This window comes from Ahaetulla prasina, chromosome 11 (assembly GCF_028640845.1).
Source record: "Ahaetulla prasina isolate Xishuangbanna chromosome 11, ASM2864084v1, whole genome shotgun sequence".
Taxonomy (NCBI): Eukaryota; Metazoa; Chordata; class Lepidosauria; order Squamata; family Colubridae; genus Ahaetulla; species Ahaetulla prasina.
Genome location: NC_080549.1, coordinates 24,448,171 through 24,469,290, shown reverse-complemented (window position 1 = coordinate 24,469,290; position 21,120 = coordinate 24,448,171). Strand labels below are relative to the sequence as shown.

The following is a 21,120-nucleotide window of genomic DNA, read 5'->3' as shown; positions in this document are numbered from 1 at the left end:
TTACAAAGGTCTAGCTTGCTCCAGGATGCAGACGGTGTCCTTTACTTTAATGCATAAGGAAGAATTTAGCCCCCCACCCATCCCTCCCAAGTCTTAAGCCCAGCCCCCAGAACCCCCCAAAAAATGGCTCTCAGATTGTAACTTTTAAAATATGACCTGGGTGGGATTGTTAAATGCATTGTGCGAGAGTAAGTAATTAGGCTAACTGTATTTCTGTAAACAGAAGTGAAATGAGATGAAAATTAATTTTTGCCTTGGCTCTGCTCTCTGTTTTTGGAAGCAGCCTTTGATCCCCTCTCAGCCTGGCAAGAGGGAGTGCCATTTTGTGTAATGGCTCTGCCAGTGGGCTTGGGGGCCCTAATGGAGGCGCTCTAGGCTGGAGGCGGTTGGTGCAGCGACAGAGACCTTGGCTTTTATTTTGGCAGTGCTTTGCTCTCCAAACGCGTTTCAGTTTAGTTGCTGAACATTTCGTTATCAGAGTAGGTAACATCATCATCAGGATTTTCTGGTCCGATTCTCCCTAGCTTATTATCTTGTGTGCCAGTTTGGTCAGTTGGTCGTGTGATTGGCTTTCAGTCTGTATTTAATTCTTTTTTTTGTTCAAAAAAGTTTTATTTTGACATTCTTATCCAATAACATATCCAATAACATATTTAATGTACCATCATATACAATTAATCGGATCTGCCCGGTCACCACCCCCTTCCTTTTCCTTTTACTCTCCTTCTCTACCTTCTTCTACTTTCCATGACCATCCTCCCCCTCTCTTATCTACATCCTCTCCTCTTTCCTCCCTACTCCTTTCTTCTCCCTCTTCCCCTCTTCCTTCCTTTCCTCCTCCTCCTCTTCTCTTTCCTCCTTCTCTCTTCTACTTCCTTCTTTCCCATCATTCTAAAGTAGTAGCCAGGCAGGTCCGATCTTACATTAATTATACATCTTCAATCATCTTTGTACATTAACTATCAATCCATTTTCTGCCCCTCCCTCCCTTCCCCTTCCTCCCCCCACCCCCCAGGACTTCCGAGAACCGAATACAGGGTATAAAACTAACAACAAAAATTAAAATCTAGCACAAATCATAATCCATACTCATTCCTTAAAACCTCCACTCCCCTTCCAAAGACAAAGAAGATACTTTTCTTCCAATCCATTATATATCAGACCATTCCACTCCTAGAGTTCTCAGAAATTTCCGATTGAGTTAGTCTGTACTTAATTCTTGTAATTTTTAGATTAGTATTATATTTTTAATTGTACTTATGTTTATGTTTTCTATTGTGTTAACTCAGAGACTCTTTGAATAACAAGATGGGCAGCAAATAAATTTAATAAATAAATAACTAGGAACTTAGAAGTTGTGCAGAATAGGAAACTGATGACAGTGGGTAGGAAAAGAGCACATGAACAGGGAGCTGATTATAGAGATTTGATGCTCTAATTTCATTTTAAACTGACTTTGCAACATTTCCCCCCTTGCCACTTATAAGGGCTCATGTGGAATCTTCTGGGTAAAAACACTAGAATGTCATGAAAATGGTACCAAGTGCCCAGTCATTAAAGTAGCAGAGAAGGTCAAAAGTAAGGCAAGGTAGAATAGAATGTAGTGGGGAGGGGGAAGTGTGTGTGTGAATAAATCTGTATTGGTTTGGGGAGAGAAATTCAACAGTCGGAATGCTGTTTGTGAGAAGGCCTGTTCTAGTGTCATCATCAATGTCTTCTTCTGGTAGAGAAACACTGATTTCACTGGATGGGATCAGGTAAAAGCCTGATCATAGAACATAAGGCTGGAAGGGACCTTGGAGACCTTATACCATCCCGGACAAATGGTTGTCTAATGTCTTCTTGAAAGCTTCTAGTGATGGAGCACCCACAACCTCTGGAGGCATTGTTCCATTGATCAATTGTTCTCATTGTCAGGAAATTCCTTCTTAGTTCCAAGTTGGATCTCTCTTTAATGATCTTCTACCCATTGATTCTGACCTCAGATGCTTTGGAGAATAAATCAGTCCCCTCTTCTCTGTGACAGCCCCTCAAGTATTGGATGACTGCTATCATGTCATCCCTATTAGTTTATAGTTTACTCTTTTCAATAAACAAGACATACTTAGTTCCTTCAATTGTCCATCATATGTTTTAGCTCCCAGACCCCTTATCCTGGTTAATTAAAGCATAATTAAAGGAGCTGTGGTGACAAAGTGGTTAGAATGCAGTATTGCAGGCAAACTCTGCCCACTGCCAACAGTTTGATCCTGACTGGCTCAAGGTTGACTCAGCCTTCCATCCTTCCAAGGTCGGTAAAATGAGGAGCCAGATTGTTAGGGGGGAAATGCTGACTCTGTAAACAGCTTAGAGAGGGCTGTAAAGCACTGTGAAAAGTCTAAGTGCTATTGCTATTGCTATGAGGTTGCTCATTTCCCATGATTGCCGGGGATCTGCATATTATTCTCAGGACTTAATGGTCCAAAATCTATTGCCACAGATAGGGCTTCTGTCTCCTGGAAAAAACAGAATGATTAATGAATTTTCCATACCCTGTTATTCCCATACAGATGGTCCGTGTAGAGGGTATTTCTCATTTTACCATTATTGGGACTTCATCCTAATTCTGAATTGAAGTAGCTATTTATCTGTCTCTACTGAAATGTGAACAAAACAGGCTGGATTTGATTTGATTTAAATCAAGTCAATTTAAATCACGATTTAAATCATGATTTAAATCACTAGTGAAAAGGCTTGATTTAAATCAACTTGATTTAAATCATAATTTTTAAAGAGCAGCTGTCATCTCTGTCCTGCAGCAGCTCCTCCTCTGACCTGCGGTTGACTCACCGACAATCCCAATACTGCAGAATATACAGCCTCATGATACATAACTAGCTCCATTTCATGCTGAATAAACTAAATTATTAATGTATCTTAAATAGAAAACTATCTTTTGATAAATTTTTACTCCAAAAGCATTTTATTAAAATAATTGGATAAAATTAAAAAAAATCCAATTTAAATTTTAAAAAATCTGATTTTTTTTTAAAAAACATCAATTTTTATCCACCCTGGAACAAAAAATGCACCACTACAAACATTCTGTATGGTACAGAAATAGTTCAAGCAGCTGGTGATCCACACAAAAGCATAAATGTGCTTTTTGAAATCATTTTCAACAACTGCTCTTAATTATATTCAGGAACATTTTGCAAGCCAGCTTGTTTTCTGCAAAAGATGGGCTGGCCTGTTTTCTAGCCAGGATGCCTGTCTGGCTCACTTCCTGTTCACCTTTAACGTCAGGAAAGAAACTGACTCTGTATCCCTTTCACGAAAATTAAGCATATAGTGAAGACACGAGAGAGAATAGGACACAATTGTGAGGGTGTCGGGCACAACATTTGCAGCTGAGAAACGTGTTTTGAATACATCATTTTACCTTCCTCTCTTAGCCCATTACCCAGGAATTCAAACCTAAAAAAATAGGTTTTCAACTCTGAAAGTTGTCCCAGACAATAGACTTTTGGGTTTCATTTAAACATAACATTTTTTTCCTTTCTCCAAATCAAACTATTTAGAATTTCTTCTGAGAAATGTCTATGAAGATTCTCAGTCATCCAGGTCAGGGTTGTCCCAAACACGCTTTTTCAAAAGGCAACTGGACTTTTTTCCCCCTTGAAGACGTTTCACTTCTCATCCAAGAAGCTTCTTCAGTTCTGACTGAATGGTAGAGAATGGAAGGATTTATATTCCTTGCAGTATTCAAGTGACCCTGAGGGTACAGATAAACCTCCAAGTGACCTCAACGACTCTTGAGAGTGCTAATAACCAGATGACTGCAAGGAATATTAATTCTTCTTTTCTCCACCATTCAGTCAGAAATGAAGAAGCTTCTTGGATGCAAAGTGAAACATCTTCAAGGAAAAACAAAGAAAGTCCAGTTGCCTTTGGAAAAAGCACCTATAGATTCTCATGAGAAATGTCTTCTAATATTTTAATCACTATGTAGCTCCTCTGGATATTGCCATAGTATCATCCATCCTTTGCAAAATCTCGCTTGGAAATGAAAATACAAAAATGAGCTGTTTCAGTCTGATGTAAGGGAATTCTGCTGGCTTGGGATATACATCTTATCAGCTGAGTTAATTAACATGAACTGTTGTACATTTAATATATAGGTTATTTTCTTTCTTCCCTGTCCTCCCTCTGAACTTTTAGATACTCCCCCAAGGATACTTCAGCCAGGAAAAGGTGGTTACCATAAAAAAGGACCCCAAAGAGTCTTTTGGGATAACGATAGGAGGAGGACGAGACGGCAAAGCAAAACTCCCTATTTATGTAACCAGCATCCAGCCAGTTGGATGTCTCTTGAGGGATGGGAGAATTAAGAAAGGTAGGATAACCCCCCTTCCTTTTCTTTTCTTTTCTTTTCTTTTCTTTTCTTTTCTTTTCTTTTCTTTTCTTTTCTTGATTATACTGTCACTGACACAGGAATGGTTTTCAAAAAAATTTTTTTACTACCGGTTCTGTGGGTGTGGCTTGGTGGGCATGGCTTGGTGGGTGTGGCAGGGGAAGGACACTGTAAAATCTCCATTCCCTCCCCAATCCAGCAAAGGTTACTGCAAAATCCCCATTCCCTCCTGATCAGCTGGGACTCGGGAGGCAGAGAATAGATGTTGGCGGGGTCAGTCAGAATTTTTACTACCAGTTCTCCGAACTACTCAAAATATCCGCTACCGGTTCTCCAGAACTGGTCAGAACCTGCTGAAACCCACCTCTGGAATGGTGCTTTCATGAATTTGCAAAGATCTTAGTGAATGAAACTAGGAAGATACCTTTTTTACCAAAATCTTGATTCTAATCTGTCTCCTCCTGATTTCTGTAACAGGAGATATTCTTTTGAGTATCAACAATATCGATTTGACTCATCTGAATTATAACGAAGCTGTCTCTGCACTGAAGTCGAACGCAGCGTTGCAGACAGTGGTGCTGAAAGCGCTGGAGGTTGTAATCCCAGAGAAGGCATTGGAAGGGGCTGAGAGCCTGGACAGCAGGGAAAACGGGCACAGCTGGGCAAGCTGGTCTCCTCTCTGGATCACCTGGCTCGGATTGCCAAGGTAAGGTTGGTGGTGGCAGAGGAAATCTTCCTGATAAGTATTTCTTGCTTATCTCAGCTGGATCAACAAAACTGTTTAATGCTTTAGGGCATTTTTCTTGATTTAGCCTTTCAACAGTCGTGCTTGAAAGTGTGCTTAGGATGCCAGTGGAATTAAAATACAGAATTCAGAATAATAATGCTGGAAGGGAACTTGGAGTCTTCTAGTCCAACAGTCATCAACTGGTGGTCTGTGGACCACTGGTGGTCCGCGAGAAAATTTTGATGGACTGCAGAAAAATTATTTGCATTGTTTTATATTGCACTAAATTAGGGGTCCTCAAAGTACGCCCCCTGGGTTGGATATGTGCAAAGAACATTTGTGTTGCTGCAGAGAGTCTCCCCCTTCAGAGTCTTTTTGTGTGGGTCAGACACAGACAGAAATTCCGACTTGGGGTCTGCTTCAGCCTCCTGGTGCGGGGCTTTGGGTGAAGGCTGGACGGAAGCACCGCTGGTGGTGAAGGGCCAGAGGGCCTCATTCCAGTGGGACTGCTTCATGGCCTGGAACTGGCTAACTATCTCAGCCTGTTGAGCCTCCAGGCACTGGTACCTGGCCTTGCACTCCCACAGGTCTTTCCTCTGCTTGGAAAGCCTATGCTCATAGTCCTCAGTGAGGTGCTTCTGCTGAGCCTCCTTCTCGGCCAGATCCAATTTGAACTGAGCCAGCTGTTTTGCCAACATGGTGGCTCCTTAGCTATCAAAAACTGCTTCTTGTTGGGGCCCTAAGGAGCCTGGGTGAGGAAGCGAGGAGTGGCTGGGAGGGGAGGGGCGAGTAGAGGCCGTCGAGACGCCACTCGATGTGAGTGACATCGAGTTGGCCACACCCACCCTGTCACATGACCACCTAGCGATGCCCACCCAGCTGGTCATTAGGCAGATCATATTAGTGGTCCACGGGATTTAAAATTATGAATTTAGTGGTCCCTGAGGTCCAAAAGGTTGGTGACCCCTGTTCTAGTCCAACCCCCTGGTTGAATGGAGACCCTGTACCATTCTGGACAAAGGGCTGTCCAGTCTCTCCTTGAAAACCTCCAGTGGTGGAGCTCTCACAAGTTCTGTTTGTTCCACCGATTAATTGTTCTCACTGTCAGGAAAGTTCTCTTTAGTTCCAAGTTGGATGTCTCCGTGATAAGTTTCCATCTCTTACTTCTTGTCTTGCCCTCAGGTGCTTTGGAGAATAGATGAACCTCTTACTCTCTGTGATAGCCCCTCAAATATTTGAAGACTGCAATCACATAAGACCTAGCCCTTCGCTTTGTTAGGCTAGACCAGGGGTGTCAAACTCTATTTCATTGAGGGCCACATCAGGGTTGTGTTTGATCTTTGGGGTGGGGGATATGGCCAACTCAATGTCACTCATGGCGGAGGGGGCCTGTGGTGGCCTGAGTGCTCTGCCATTGAAAACGGAGTTTGGGAGGGCTGCACGTGGCCCAGTTTTTTGCTGTTCCCAAGGCAGCACTGCGGGCCAGATCCAGCCTACGGGCCTTGAGTTTGACACTCCTGGGCTAGACATACCAGTTCCCACAACTGTTCATCCCCTTTTTTTGTGACAGCCTGTTAAATATTCTCTTTCTCTTCATTAGACTAGACTAGGGGTCTCCAACCTTGGTCCCTTTAAGACTTGTGGACTTCAACTCCCAGCAAAGCTGGCTGAGGAACTCTGGGAGTTGAAGTCCACAAGTCTTAAAGAGACCAAAGTTGGAGACCCTTGGACTAGACAGTCCCAGTTCCTGCGACCATTTTCATATGTTTTAGCTTCCAGTCCCCTAATTATCTTTGATGCTCTTTTCTGCACCCAACATCTTTTTTGTATTATGGTGACAAGAACTGGATGCAGCATTCCAAGTGTGGTCTTATCAAGGCAGTATTAGAGCAGTACTGTAATTTCTAGTGATCTTGATGTTATATCTCTGTTGATGCAGCTTAGAACTGTGTTGGCTTTTTTAGCAGCTGCAGCACACTGTTCGCTCATTCTTAAGTAATAGTCCACTAGGACACCTAGGTCCCTCTGCTGTTTAACCAATGTCACCTATTCTGTATCTGCATTTGGGTTTTCTTGCCTAAACAGCCACGCTTGAGTCGAAATGCTGTCATTTAGAGCAGGGGTCTCCAACCTTGGCAACTTTAAGACTTGTGGACTGAGGAACTCTGGGGGTTGAAGTCCACAAGTCTTAAAGTTGCCAAGGCTGGAGACCCTGATTTAGAGCTGTTTCACAGTTCTCAACCTGAGACAATTGAAAATGCAGACCTGCAGTGCTAAAGAACTTTCCCTACTGTTGTACTTAATCCCAGCACACCCTTCCTTGAATCCACATAAAACACCTGCTTTGTGAATCCCCTTCCTCTCCCTTTTTGCTTTTAGTCCAAGTTCTGGCTACCTTCCATGAACCTGATATGTGAGCCTGCTGATTGTTACAGCTGGGTGATTGATTTTATCCTGTGGCTTTTCAAAGAACACTTTTTAGTAGGTGATCAGGCAGGCAAATCAGGGGACTGCAGTAATTCCCATAGAAGAGAACATCTGTAGCTCAGGGTTGAACTATGGAGTCCTCGGTGGTCTTCCAGGTTCGGAAGGACTCCATATTGCAGTGGAATTGGGGAGGATTCTGCCTGGGCTTCTGTAGACTGATTTGGCTGGCCCTCCTTCCAAACCCTCCTTAAGCATCTTCCAAGTTTGCATTATGTGAAATAATGAAACATGGGAAGTCAATATGACAGATACTGCTTTGGAGGAAAGAGATGGATTTTGGCATGACTGTGTGAACAAGTAAAGCATGATGGAATAGAATCACTGAATAACTGAAGCTGACCCTGCGGGACTTTTTTTATGGTGGGATGGATGTTTGTGTGTTTATGACTGAAGCTGATAAACTCAGGGAAACTGGAATATAAACTAGTTTGTCATCCCTTATTATTTCCTGGACACTGGAGTGAATGTTACCTGTGATACCTGCAAGACTGTTTCAAAGTTCTACCACCTGGTGCAATTCCCCACCTCTGCATTACAGAAAGTTAAAGTCCACAAGTCATAAGGTTGCCATAGTTATTCACTCCTGCTGTGATGCTTCTTCCTTCTCCCTACACAAAGGTAAGCGATAACTCCAGTGGGCTGTTCTTGTTTTTTCCCCTCTTTCAGCCAGCTTCACTGCTGTCAAGATATCGTCTTGCGCAAAAGCAACTCGGAGAGCTGGGGATTCAGCATAGTGGGTGGATTCGAAGAAAGCAAAGGAAACCAGCCGTTCTTCATTAAAACCATTGTGCCTGAGACTCCTGCCTTCTGGGACCGGCGGCTGAAGTGCGTGCATTCTTGCTCCTATAGTTTTGGCATGAGAGGCAGCCTGGGGTAGTGGTTAAATGCCCCAGGCTGGAAACTGAAAGACACTGAATTCCTGTCTTAAGCATGAAGCCAGCTGGATAACCCTGGACCATCCCTCTCTCTCACCCCTAGGAAAGAGAGGGCCATGGCATGCTGAAAAATGTTGCCCAGAAAACTGCAAGGCTTGTCTAGGCAGGCACTAGAAGTCAAGATTGACTTGGTGGGAGGGAGGTCAACATTGCTTTAAGATTTCCCCAGAGCATGCAAAAACTGCAACTGCCCCTAAGAGCAGGACTTGAAGGTGAGGGTTGAATGGGCAATTCAGCTGGCTTTTTATGACTTCCCCTCAAATAGCAATAGCAATAACACTTAGACTTATATACCACTTCACAATGCTTCCCAGCCTTCTCTAAGCAGTTTATAGAGTCAGCATATTGTCCCCAACAATTTGGGTCCTCATTTTACCAACCTCGGAAGGATAGAAGGCTAAATCAACCTTGAGCTGGTCAGGATCGAACTCCTGCAGTCAGCAGAATTAGCCTGCAGTACTGTATTCTAACCACTGTGCACCATGGCTCAATGTCTGGGAAGGAAGTGTTAGTTTCCCCCCTTTTCTTTCCTGAAAAACAGGAGTGACTTGGTATGTAGCATGTTAGAAGCAAGGCTGTAATTGAGAGAGTTGGCAAATGCCATCTTTATAAACTGTGTTATACACCTATAGTATAGTGGTACTTCGGTGTCCATCATTAATTGGTTCCAGGAAGCACAATGAGTATCAAAAACAGATTTTTCCCATAAGGAATAATGTAGTGAGTCACAAGACAGGTGACACTGAAAAGTTCTAGCTTGTGCATTGAGTACCAAACAAACAATGAATACTAGTTTGAAGCAGTTGAGTACCAAGGTACTACTATAAACTAATTTGCAATTGGAAGTTAGTGCATGAATTGGCTTGAAAATATTTTGCGCTGGATGTTTGTTATTGTTTCTTTTGACAGATGGTATTTAAAAACATTATTTTTTTTTATAAAACAAAAACAAATGGTTAGCAAAAGAAAGAAATAGGAAAAAAAAGTGCAAAAAAGTAAAAATGGTAGAAAGAAACAAATGTACAAGAAAAGTGACTTGTGTTTGTGAAAAGGGGATTTAACATAACGCATGTTTTAGTTGCTGTTCGAGTCCCAGTGAAAAATGCTGTTGTAACAGGGCTGTTTCCTTTTCCCTTACTAGGTGCGGAGATGAAATTGTGGCTGTCAACGGAGTGTCTGCTGTTGGAATGAGCAACAGTCAGCTCATTCCGATGCTGAAAGAACAACGGAATAAAGTGACTCTGACGGTGGTCTCATGGCCTGGCAGCCACGTCTAAGGTGCCAACTGTAATAGGATGCTTAATTCAAACTGCCTTTGGGGGAACCTTTCCTTGGAGTGAATCAACCAACCAGTGGCTGAGCAGGTCTCAGACAGGCTTCCTCCAAGGTGCAGGTTTTTCTACAGAAAAGGCAAATGTAGCTTGTTGTTGAGTTTGATTTTAGATCCATCTACTCGGTAAGCTAAAAACTGTCCTCTGATAAGCGGCTCTGGAGGCATCTTGTGCTGTGGTTATTTTTTGTTGAACAGGGAAACTCTGAGCCACAGCCTGGTTCTCCTGAATTCTTCTCTTAAACCTGCCGAACTAAAGTTCAGCAGGCTGAAACTCAACTGATTGATGGCCTTTCATACGATAATCTCGGCTCTTCGTGAACTGAAGTAGCACCCTTCAAGATACTAATCATTGCAACGGGTGAATCATTTAGCTCGGTCTCACTGTAGTTACTGGTGCCTTGCAAAGTAGGCGGCCTGGGAAGGCTCAGCCATTGTTGAGGTGCATTTATGCCTCTTGCTCAATCTGGTTGTTCAGCCTTGAGCCAGTCTCGAGACTTATGTAAGGCTTCACAGCCTTCTTTGATTTCAGGAGTTGCTTTCAAGGAGGTTTGGAAGCCCAACGGAAGGATGTTCCTATTCAGCCGAGCCCCCTTTCTGGGTTCCTCTCCTGTCACTTATTTCCCATGTGAGAGGGGGATATAAATGAGCTCCGGAAGAGCGTATCACTACTGATGAAAGGCAGACTTTGGCCATTTGATATACACTTAAATAGAGGCTTATTGTGTCTCTGCAGACAGTGGGGTTTTTTCAAGCAGGGCCAGCTGCCCTGTCCCTCCCATGGGGTCTTGAAGGAGGATTCTCTTCCAGCTCATTCCCATCCGACAATCTCATTAGGACCACAATCCTGGTTGAGTTAGCTTCTTATCACAGTAGCTCATTAAGACGTCCAAAGAAAATACTTAGGAGGAAATAAAGCCATCTACCCCTGCTTGTCCTTTCAAGGGCATTCTCCCTCCCCATGCATAAATTTGCAACCTCCAGCTGTCTTCTTTATCTGCGGTTTATGGGGGGGGGGGAGAGAAGAGATGAACAGGTGTTCAGCGTACCATCCTTACTTGCTTGGAAACAAGCCATCAAAAGCCACCTCCCTGTGTTGTTTTCCTTCAATCTGATCCCTGCGCTGTTTGTTTTTAGATGGGTCATATTCCTAAACTAATTGAGCATCTTTGTGATTGCCTAACAATCTTAGCAAGATTGCTTTACAAGAATGTCCTTTTGTTCAGGCCAGAAACTTTGTCCTGTGAACAGATGCACAGCAAATTAAAAAAAGGAATAAGCAGCCCGCCCTATGGAAAGATAGCCAAACCTGTGCCTAAGGAAGGCCTTTGCTATGTTTTCTTGCACATGTGTGTATGCACACATATGCTGGCACTTGAAGATAAGACATTTTCTTTTTGTAAAAGCAATCTTTTTTCCTTAAATAGCCTTAATAATTATTTTCTTAAGCATAGGATACACTACATTTATTTCACTGGGTTGAAAACCTGCTTTCTGTTGTCCGTGCTCTACAAAGTTCCACGATTTACGAAGGGATTCCACTAGCCCGTTTGCAAATATTGTGTGGTTGTGGAATAAGTTAGAGAATTTATTAGTTTGTCGTAATTAGGAAATTAATAGGGCCTGCTACCTCCAATTAAAAGGGATTTCCTAGACCTTGATTTGCACAGCAATTTTAGGTTACTGAAACACGGCAACCTTCTACTACGAGGCTCTCCAACCTTGGCCACTTTAAGGCTTGTGGACTTCAACTCCCAGAATTCCCCAGCCAGCATGGATAGCTGAGGAATTCTGGAAGTTGAAGTTCACAAGTCTAAAAGCTGCCAAGGTTGGAGACCCTGCTGTACAATGTGCTTCTCTCATCTGCTCACAAGATGGGTGGGTGGGAGGTACATACATCTCAGGAAACAACTTGCAAGGGGCTTCTGCTTCCCTCCGGACCTTCGCTTCCTGGAGGTTCCGGTGTGCCTCTCAGTTGGAGCCTTATTTCAACTGAACAGCAAGTCAGGCTGACGAAAACACAGGACTTGGCATTCACAGAGGCTGTGTGAAATAGCTAATAAACAAAAAAGGACTTATGATTTATGTTTAAATCTGATTCATGCTTGGATTCTGTTGCCTCATTTGAATCTGGCAAGTAGGTACTAGTGCTCCATTTAAGAATGTTGATTCACTTAAAAATGTATTTGTCAAAGTATATTTCTGAAAGTCAGTGTCTGCCTTCAGATGTGCTTTGAAAGGATATTGGTCTGCCTAATTGACTGACTTCTGTCTTTGAGTTTGAGTCCCGTGTGACCACTGTAATGTGTGACTCTTGAAATAGCTATAAAAAGGATTTTTTTCTCTCTCAAATGAAGGGGACGTGCGTTTTCATTTCATTGTATTCTCTGATTTCAATGTGCCTTCAACAATCAGCAGGAAATCTAGTAGCTACTGTATTATTTTGCACCAAAGAATTTGTTGAAACTTGTAGAGACATTTGTCATTGCTCTGATACATTTATAAATTATTATTCTGAAGTTATGCAAGACGTTTGGGTTTTCTGTTCCGACGAGATCAACTTTCACAGACTTCTTTCATTTTTCCTTGTGATCACTGGTATCTTTCTATTATGCAGAGAAGACTGGGCTCCTGCAAGCTTGAAATATATTCTTACTTTAATTGTGGTGTTTGGAAGATCATATCCCTTCCCAGCACTCAGCATCTGAAATATTCCATGAAGATATTCCAAGATAGATTGGGCTCTTAACAACTTTCCTATTAAAACGTTATGGCAGCTTTTATCAGCCATAAAGGTAAAAACACTAAGAACCATACACTTTATAAATAGTCATCTTTGAAGGCCACAAAGTCGTTGAGACAACCAAGTAGCTGAAGGTTTGGTGTGTTGTTTTTTTTAAACAAAATGCTCTTTAAAAACTACTAACCTTGTATGGAGAGCCTATAATCTGTTTTGTCTATTTTGAAGTATCATTTCCATGATTACACAGCATGTCCAGACCAGTGTTTCTCAATCTCAGCAACTTAAAAAATGTGCAGATTTCAACTCCCAGAATTCCCCAACCAGCATGGCCACTGCAAAGGATTCTGGGATTTGAAATCCACACACAAAACAGTACGCTAGAGCAGCTGGCCTCAACCTTTTGGGCACCAGGGACCAGTTACGTGGAGAGAGATTTTTCCACGGACCAGAAGGGGCCTGGTTTCACACGCTGCCTGCATCTCATGGATTGGGCTTTGCTTGTTTGAATGGACCGGGCGTTGGGGACCCTTGCCCCACAGCAGTGTTCGTCAATCTCCGTAACTGGAAGATGTGAAGACCAACTTCCAGAATTGACCCTCACATGATGGCAGGATTCCAGTATTTGAGGGGTTGCCACGAAGTGGGGGGGGGGCGCAACCTATTCTCCAAAGCACCAGAAGGCAGGAAAAAGAAACAATGGATGGAAACTAATCAAGGAGAGAAGCAATTTAGAACTAAGGAGAAACTTCCTGACAGTTAGAATTAACCAGTGGAATGGCTTCCCTTCAGAAGTTGTGGGAGCTCCATCACTGGAGGCATTTAAGAAGAGACTGGACAGCCACTTGTCTCAATATGTGTAGGGTCTCCTTCTTGAGCTGGGGGTTGGACTAGAAGACCTCAAAGGTCCCTTTCAACTCTATTCTATTCTGATTGATCTTCAAATTGCCAAAGTTGAAAAACACTGGTCTAGAAAGTGAAATGTGAACTCTTGGGTCATATTTTGTCCTCCTGAAGACACTGTTAGTCTGTATCATCCGAGAGACTTAAGAACACACTACTTCCACATGACAAACAAAACGGCAAGAAAGCTTCTGTGAATTAAGTTTGCAGTGTAAAATTTAGTATTAAGTGCTGCTTTCACCGAGTCCTAGATGCCATGACCACACAGAAACTAATCACATTCCCCCCACAAAAAAAGTTTTCTTTCCTACGTATTTTCTGTTATTTACCCATTCACTGCACCATCATAGCATACAAATCAGAATACAATGGGTATACTGGCTCACATGTCCAAGGTTGTTAGTTTCATATAAACACTCAAACTCGCATAACTACAATACAAAAAAAGTATAAATTTGAAATAATTTTTAGGAAGCGTTTTTAAACATTTCCCACGGGTGGAAGATAATGCAAGGATGGATGTGCACAAAAGAGCGATGACCTTAAGAGTATCTCCTCACGTATTCTTTTCCAAAGGAAACCACAAATCCTATGTCTACATTTAGTGTTTTAAGAGTTGTGAAAAGTAACTCTGAGACTTAGAGATAAATTGCCAATTTTTAACTTCGTTTTAGGTAAAAAAGAGAGGCTCTTGATAAGTAAGTAGCTTGTGTCAAACTTTGAAAAGACGGCCCTGTTGAAATTCACCACGAAGCCCACTCAACCTGGTCATAATAAAACTCTCTGATCTAGAAGACTCCAGAGGCCTAGGTAGAAATGGCCGCCTCAGAGAAAGTGGACATTTCATGTTCCAGTGGCTGACTTGTGGTTTCCCACCAAGCTTTCCTTGAATGAAGTCCAAAGTTCAAAGCTACAATTAAGGGGCAAAGGCGAAATGGGACTAGCTTATAGGAGCCAGATTGCCTGGCTTGGAGGATGACCTAACACTGGTTTCTTCTTGTACCAAAACAGTTCCATGTGGTTGCTGTCCTGCTTCTTCTTAAAAAAGGAAACAGTAATAATTGCCCAATATTGTCCTAGTCTCTAAATGCATTAATTCCTGCTGAAACGGACTCCCATCAGAAGCCATAGGATCTGACACAATGGAGTTGGCCTGCATATAGAACCACTCAAGGCCAGAGGTGCTGGATTGGGTCCTCTCCTCAAAGTCCTGCAGTTTCCATGTTGGCAACCCAACCTGTGTTCGTGTTTGGGCACCTCTGTCATCTCCATGACATTCGCCCATGAAGAAGATCACCCAAAATGGAAATGTTGGCTGGAGAGGCACCACCCTCGGTTGGTGGAGTCCAGGTTCGCTACTCCTTGCCGTCCTGTTCGTTTCCTTCTGCAAGTCCATCTTCGCTTGCTTCCTTCTCCTCTTTGTTGCGCTTGTTCTTTTTGTGCTTGTGTCGACGGTGGCTTTCCCCTTCTTCACTCTCATGCTGCTTGCTGATGGAAGACCAGGAAAGAAACACAGCATAAGCTCTAATGAACAAATGCAGCAGAGTTGTTGACAAAGGATCCAATCTGGGTCGGTCACCAGGACCAGAGGTTTAGTCTTTTGAGCTTTCGGACTCATGCTGGAGCCCATCCTCAAGGAACTTCTCTCTTACTTGAATGTTCTCACCAAATTCTGGTGAGAGAGAGAAGTTCAGCACAAGTCTGAAAGCTCAGAAGATGAAACCTCTGGTCCTGGTGACCGACCCAGATTGGATCCTGCAACATTATTCTGGGATATGTATATTTGCCCTATATTCATGAGGGTTATTGATGTTGAGCTTTTTAAGCCCTAACCTAGAAAGGTAATACTTCTAAAAGAGATTCCACACCTTATTAGAAATCAGTAGCTCAACATTTTGATAGGCAAAAAAAATATTACAGTCTATGAAAAGAACAGAAGGCAGCGAGCTAGTAAATAGACATGTTAAATAGATGCCATGTTAAATAGACGCCATATTCTGTTTATTACCAACTGGATAAGCCTCACGGTTAACCCATCATGCCTGTGTGCTTCCAGTATTCACATAAGGTTGCAGAGAATACTTGAGTACGATAAATTCTGGCCATCCCAAATGAGGCTGAAAAAATCTGATGACCAGCACGTTTTCAATAGAATATCCTGCCTCCTGGTGGGTGGTCCATCATTTGAGACTGGAGGTGTCCAAAAAATGATTGGGCAACCCCTTTACTGGGATGGTATAAGATTTCCTGCCTTTAGCAGGGGGTTGGACTAGAAGACCTCTGAGGTCCCTTCCAGCCCTATGATTCTATGTTCTACCTTTTCACTGTGAGGGTCACTACCTGCTTTAGCACAGAACTTCTTCCAGCCAGTGCTACTCTCGGCCCTACAAGGCAGACCAGCTTAAGAAACTGAAATTATAGAGAGGGAGTCCTTGAGTGATGACCATACAGGAGCTTGACTATCATGGTTGCAAGTTAAGATGGTCATACAATGCGATTTTACCTATTTTTGCATAAAATTTAAGCAAATCACTTGGTCATTAAGCAAATTTTAATAGGTGGTCGTTAAGTGAACCAATAGCTTGCTATGGCAGTTTTGCCAAAAATCGGAAGTGAATGACAGTCATAAAACCCTGTCATGTGATCTTGAGACGCTGCAAACAGGTGGTAAGTGTGACCTGGTGGCTGAGTGCCCCAAGTGCAACATGGGGCCCCGACCATCGAAATTTTGAATCTGGGTCATAGGTAACCCCCAGGTAGGTCCATCTGGTCTCTAAATGACTGGTCACAAGTCAAGGACTACCTGTAGATCAGGGTTACCTTCATTGTAAAGTTCAAGTAACTCCCTTTATCTTCAGGTGAACCAGACAGAAATTGAGGGAGACAGTCTCTAAGTAACTTCCTTGACCAGGGCTGGAGACTCTCTTATCTAAGTCTTTGCCTTGGCGATGGCCCTTCCTCCTTTTCTCCCTCTGCCCTCTTCAGCTACACCTCATGGCAATGCTGACCAAGAGGTTCCCTCTGGTGGAGACTCCAGACTTTTGAAGAATTTACTCCAAGTCTAGCTGGAGTAAATTCTTGGGATACAATATGGGAAGAATCTTTTAACTGACCAGAAGCTTTTAACTAGGGTGGGCAAGGTAGAGATTTGTTTTTACTAACTCAAACTTAGTTTGGAATACAGTTCAGTGCTACTACAGGTAGTCCTCAACTTTACAACAGTTAATGACTGTTCAAAGTTACAATGGCCCTGAAAAAAGTGAGTTGTCACCGTTTTTCACAGTTACGGCTTTTGCAGCATCCCCATGATCATGTGATCAAAATTCAGATGCTTGGCAACTGGTTCATATTTATGACGGTTGCAGTGTCCCGGGGTCATGTGATCCCTTTTTGCGACCGTTTCATAATCAAAGTCAAAGGGGAAGCCGGGTTCACTCACTAACTTATCAACTGCAGTGATTCATGCAGATAAATACAGATACAGATTAACAGAGTTGGAAGGGACCTTGTTGCTCATCTAGTCCAACCCCCCACCCAAGCAGGAGACCCTCTACCATTTCTGACCGATGGCACTCCAGTCTCTTCTTAAAAACCTCCAGTGATGGAGCAACCACAACTTCTGAAGGCAACTTGAATAGCGCAGGCTGGTAAAAGCCTGTTATTAGAACACAGTAGCCTGCAATTACTGCAGGTTCAAGCCCGGCCCAAGGTTGACTCAGCCTTCCATCCTTTATAAGGTAGGTAAAATGAGGACCCAGATTGTTGGGGGGGCAATAAGTTGACTTTGTAAAAATATACAAATAGAATGAGACTATTGCCTTACACACTGTAAGCCGCCCTGAGTCTTCGGAGAAGGGCGGGGTATAAATGTAAACAAAAAAAAAAACAAAACTTCTATTCCATGGGTTGATGGGATCTCGCTGTCAGGAAATTCCTCCTTATATTCACTTAACAGTTGTGGCAAGGAAAGTCATTAAATGGGGCAAAGCTCACTTAACAAATGTCTCGCTTAACAACAGAAAATTTGGGCTCAATTGTGGTCATAAGTCAAGGACTACCTGTGTTATCACTACATTTAAAAGCATTTGGCCTGAACCAAAAAGAGGAGCAGGCAGTGACTTACCGCCGTGATGATTTATGTTTGCTGCTCTCTTCTTTGTCTCTGTGCCTCCTTTCCCGGTGACGATCTTCTCGCTCACGACTACGATCTCTACTCCTGTGGTAGTCACGCTCAAAATCGTAACTGCGTTCCCGGCTATAATAACGGTACCTTTCATCGTCACTAGGAGAGAAGTATGGGTGTCAGGCTCAAAAACCAAGAGCAACACTTGGACTACTTCTGAGTAACAGAACAACGGAGTTGGAAGGGACCTTGGAGGTCTTCTAGTCCCACACCTGTTCAAGCAGGAGACCCTCTACCATTTCAGATAAATGGCTGTCCAATCTCTTCTTTAAAACCTCCAGTGATGGAGCAATCACAGCTTCTGGTGGCAAACAGTTCCACTGATTAATTGTTCTCACTGTCAGGAAGTTTCTCCTTAGCTCTAGGTTGCTTCTCTCTTTGGTAAATTTCCATCCAATACTTCTTGTCCTGATCTCAAATAAAATAAAATAAAATAAAATAAATAAAATAAAATAAATGATGTCACCCCTGGTCCTTCTGTTTGTTGTTTGCCTACATACAAAATCTTGCCAGACTAAAGCAACTATCTGCATAAATATGGATATACTCCATGAATCGAGGCCATCTGGAGCCTTTTCCTGCCTACCAGACGTTCCAAGCTCTGCTGCCCCTTTGTCCTCTCGGTCCTGGGACTCCAGACTACGTTCCACCACATCAGAACAGGAGTGTGGAGGTTATTCAGTGTCCAAGCCGATTTCTGATTTCGGGTGGCCATGCGTGGGGTGAACATCTTAGTTTTTTGAAGGAGCACAACAATCTGTGACATGCCTATACAGTGCAGGAACTGGCTGCGGGAGACAGGAATTTCACACTCCAAATTTGAGAATCAAACAATAGGCATCCCAATTTTTAAAATGCTAATCCCAGCAAACCATCTGGGAGGTCTAAGGAAGGGGATGTGTGAGCAGTTTGTCTCCCGAAAGCTTCCTCTTCCATTTCTACTTTTAAACCCAAATAAATTCTTTTAAAAGCTGAAAACAAACTGAAAGCCTATCATTATGGCCTCAGGTAGTCTCAACCTGGCTATTCATTTTTTGTCGCTGTGGTTTGTTCTTAGAATTTCCATTTGTGATATTTTGTGGATTTAACACTAAAGTATAACTTGATTTCACTGCCAAGAAAAGCTGAGTTATGTTTGTGCAATTATACTAAGCTTCTCTCTTAGCAGCTATGGAATCTTAACTTCTCAGCTCTTTTCTACATTAGTTCACCCTTTGTCTTGTAACATGAAAGGGTCATGTTTTTTATCTGAAATACAAGCCAAGATCTTGCACATGCTGATTGTTGACCAGAAAAAAAAAGATAGGACAGAAAGAAAACAATGAATACAGGTAGTCCTTGACTTACAACCATTCATTTAGTGATCATTTAAGGCAGGGGTCTCCAACCTTGACAACTTTAAGCGTGGAGGACTTCAACTCCCAGAATTCCCCAGCCAAAGCTGGCTGGGGAATTCTGGGAGTTGAAGTCCACCAGCTTAAAGTTGCCAAGGTTGGAGACCCCTGATTTAAGGAACTGAGTTTTTACTCCAAAAAACTAAAGGGATTAAAGTTCTCACTAATTTTAAGTCCATCAGGCTTAAAGTTGCCAAGGTTGGAGGCCCCTGATTTAAGGTACAACAGGTTTGAAAAAATGACTTATGACTGTTTTTCACACTTACGACCATTGCAGTATCTCCACAGTCACGTGACTGAAAGTCAGCTGCTTGGCAACAGGTTCATATTTATGATAGTTGCAATGCCCCAAAGTCATGTGATCACCTTTTGCAACCATCTGACAAGCAAAGTCAATGGGGAAGCCAAATTCACTTAAAAACCATGCTAACAACCCTGGCAAGAAAGGTCATAAAAGCCTCACTTACCAACTGTCTTGCTTATCAACATAAATTTTTGGCTCAATTGTGGTCGTAGGTCGAGGACTACTTGTAGGGATTATGCTGTGATTCCAGCTTCAGTTTCAAACTTGAATTATGTAGCTGTACCATGATTAATATTGCATTAGAAGCCACACTCACTTGCTATATTCGCTTGTGGTGGGTGTCCGGTCCCGCTCTCTCCTTGAGCCCGCATATTCCCAGTGGCTGCTGTCGGAAGCACTGGAGGCCTTGTCAACGGTGGTCACCCAGGGAGTGTGGGAGGTCGAAATGGGCGGGTAGGTGATGAAACCTGAATCTAGAGAGAAACAGCAGAGCTTTGCATCAGCTGGAGTGGACATGAGCTATGTCATCGCTTGCATGATGGAGCTAGAAATAATATCAGGTTTATTAGGAAAGAGAAATTTTATCGGTGCACTAGAACAGGGGTCTCCAACCTTGGCAACTTTAAGCCTGGTGGACTTCAACTCTCAGAATTCCCCAGCCAGCTTTGCTGGCTGGGGGATTCTGGGAGTTGAAGTCCACCAGGCTTAAAGTTGCCGAGGTTGGAGACCCCTGCACTAGAATACTGCAAGTCTGTTCAGCTCAAACTCAGTCAGGGAAGAGGTTCTGTGCATATAGAGCAAGGCTATCAAACTCAAGGTCTGTGGGCTGGATCCTGCCTGCGATGTGGTTGGATCTGGCCCACAGGGCCACCCTGGAAAATGTAAGAGACCAGGCCCACGTCACTTCAGCCTGGTCTACCCAATGCAAAGAGGAAACATGCCAGCAGTTTGGGGAGTGGCGTCAAGCTGGCCACGCCCACCCAGCTGGCCACGCCCACGCAAGGTCAACCACAGCCCTGATGTGGCTCTCAATGAAATTGAATTTGACATCCCAATACAGTGTGTGTGCCCATCCAAACTTGGCAACTTTTAAGACTTGTGGAAGAAGTAGGATTGACTGGCTGGGGAATTCTGGGAGTTGAAGTCCACAAGTCTTAAAGGTGCCAAGTTTGGAGACCCTGATACAGAGAAGGGCTAATCCTGCTCCTTACTTTTGAAAGCACCTTTCCACAAAATACGGGGACAGGAAGATGAATATGACCAATGGCCAGCTGATGAATATGAGCAATGGTGACCTGATTCCTGACAAATACGTTGAATGTATTCTTCCATTTTTCATCCTGCACTGTATAGGCATGTCACAGATTGTTGTGCTCCTCCAGAAAATTATGATGTATCACGTATCATAAATCAGAATTCAGCTTGAACACCAAAAAACCGCCCAATCCTGTTCTAATGTGGTAGAATGTAGTCTGGAGTCCCAGGAGGGAGGGGCTGCCCCCCAGAGGGCCAAGGGGCAGCGGAGCTGGAATGTCTGGAAGGCAGGACGAGGTTCAAGATGGCCTCATGGACTACACAGGTAGTCCTCGACTTACAACAGTTCATCTAGTGACTATTCCAAGTTGCAACAACACTAAAAAATGTGAGTGTTTTTCACACTTACAACCATTGTAGCATCCCCATGGTCACATGATCAAAAATTGGGGATATTTAGCAACTCATAT

The 21,120-nt window shown here is 43.1% G+C and overlaps 2 protein-coding genes across 4 annotated transcripts in view; one reads left to right on the top strand and one right to left on the bottom strand.

Annotated features, from left to right (window-relative positions):
- The window catches only part of LOC131204956 (ligand of Numb protein X 2-like), a 69,247-nt gene extending 56,852 nt beyond the window's left edge, over nt 1-12,395 (top strand). For both annotated transcript variants that reach the window (XM_058196669.1, XM_058196668.1), the window contains exons 7-10: nt 4,201-4,375; nt 4,871-5,099; nt 8,274-8,432; nt 9,684-12,395. In XM_058196669.1, coding sequence (XP_058052652.1) covers nt 4,201-4,375; nt 4,871-5,099; nt 8,274-8,432; nt 9,684-9,819 — 699 coding nt within the window. In that variant the 3' untranslated portion in view covers nt 9,820-12,395. The remainder of the gene's footprint in view (nt 1-4,200; nt 4,376-4,870; nt 5,100-8,273; nt 8,433-9,683) is intronic.
- Nucleotides 12,396-12,537: 142 nt separating this feature from the next.
- LOC131204958 (pre-mRNA 3'-end-processing factor FIP1-like) overlaps nt 12,538-21,120 on the bottom strand; it is a 46,113-nt gene continuing 37,530 nt past the window's right edge. The window contains exons 13-15 of one of the 2 annotated variants that reach the window (XM_058196670.1): nt 19,713-19,869; nt 17,639-17,797; nt 12,538-15,003 (exon numbers count right to left, since the gene is read on the bottom strand). In XM_058196670.1, the coding sequence (XP_058052653.1) occupies nt 14,871-15,003; nt 17,639-17,797; nt 19,713-19,869 (449 nt within the window). In that variant the 3' untranslated portion in view covers nt 12,538-14,870. Of the gene's footprint in view, nt 15,004-17,638; nt 17,798-18,284; nt 18,487-19,712; nt 19,870-21,120 lie in introns of those variants that run through there. The other variant, XM_058196671.1, reaches the window with a different exon arrangement.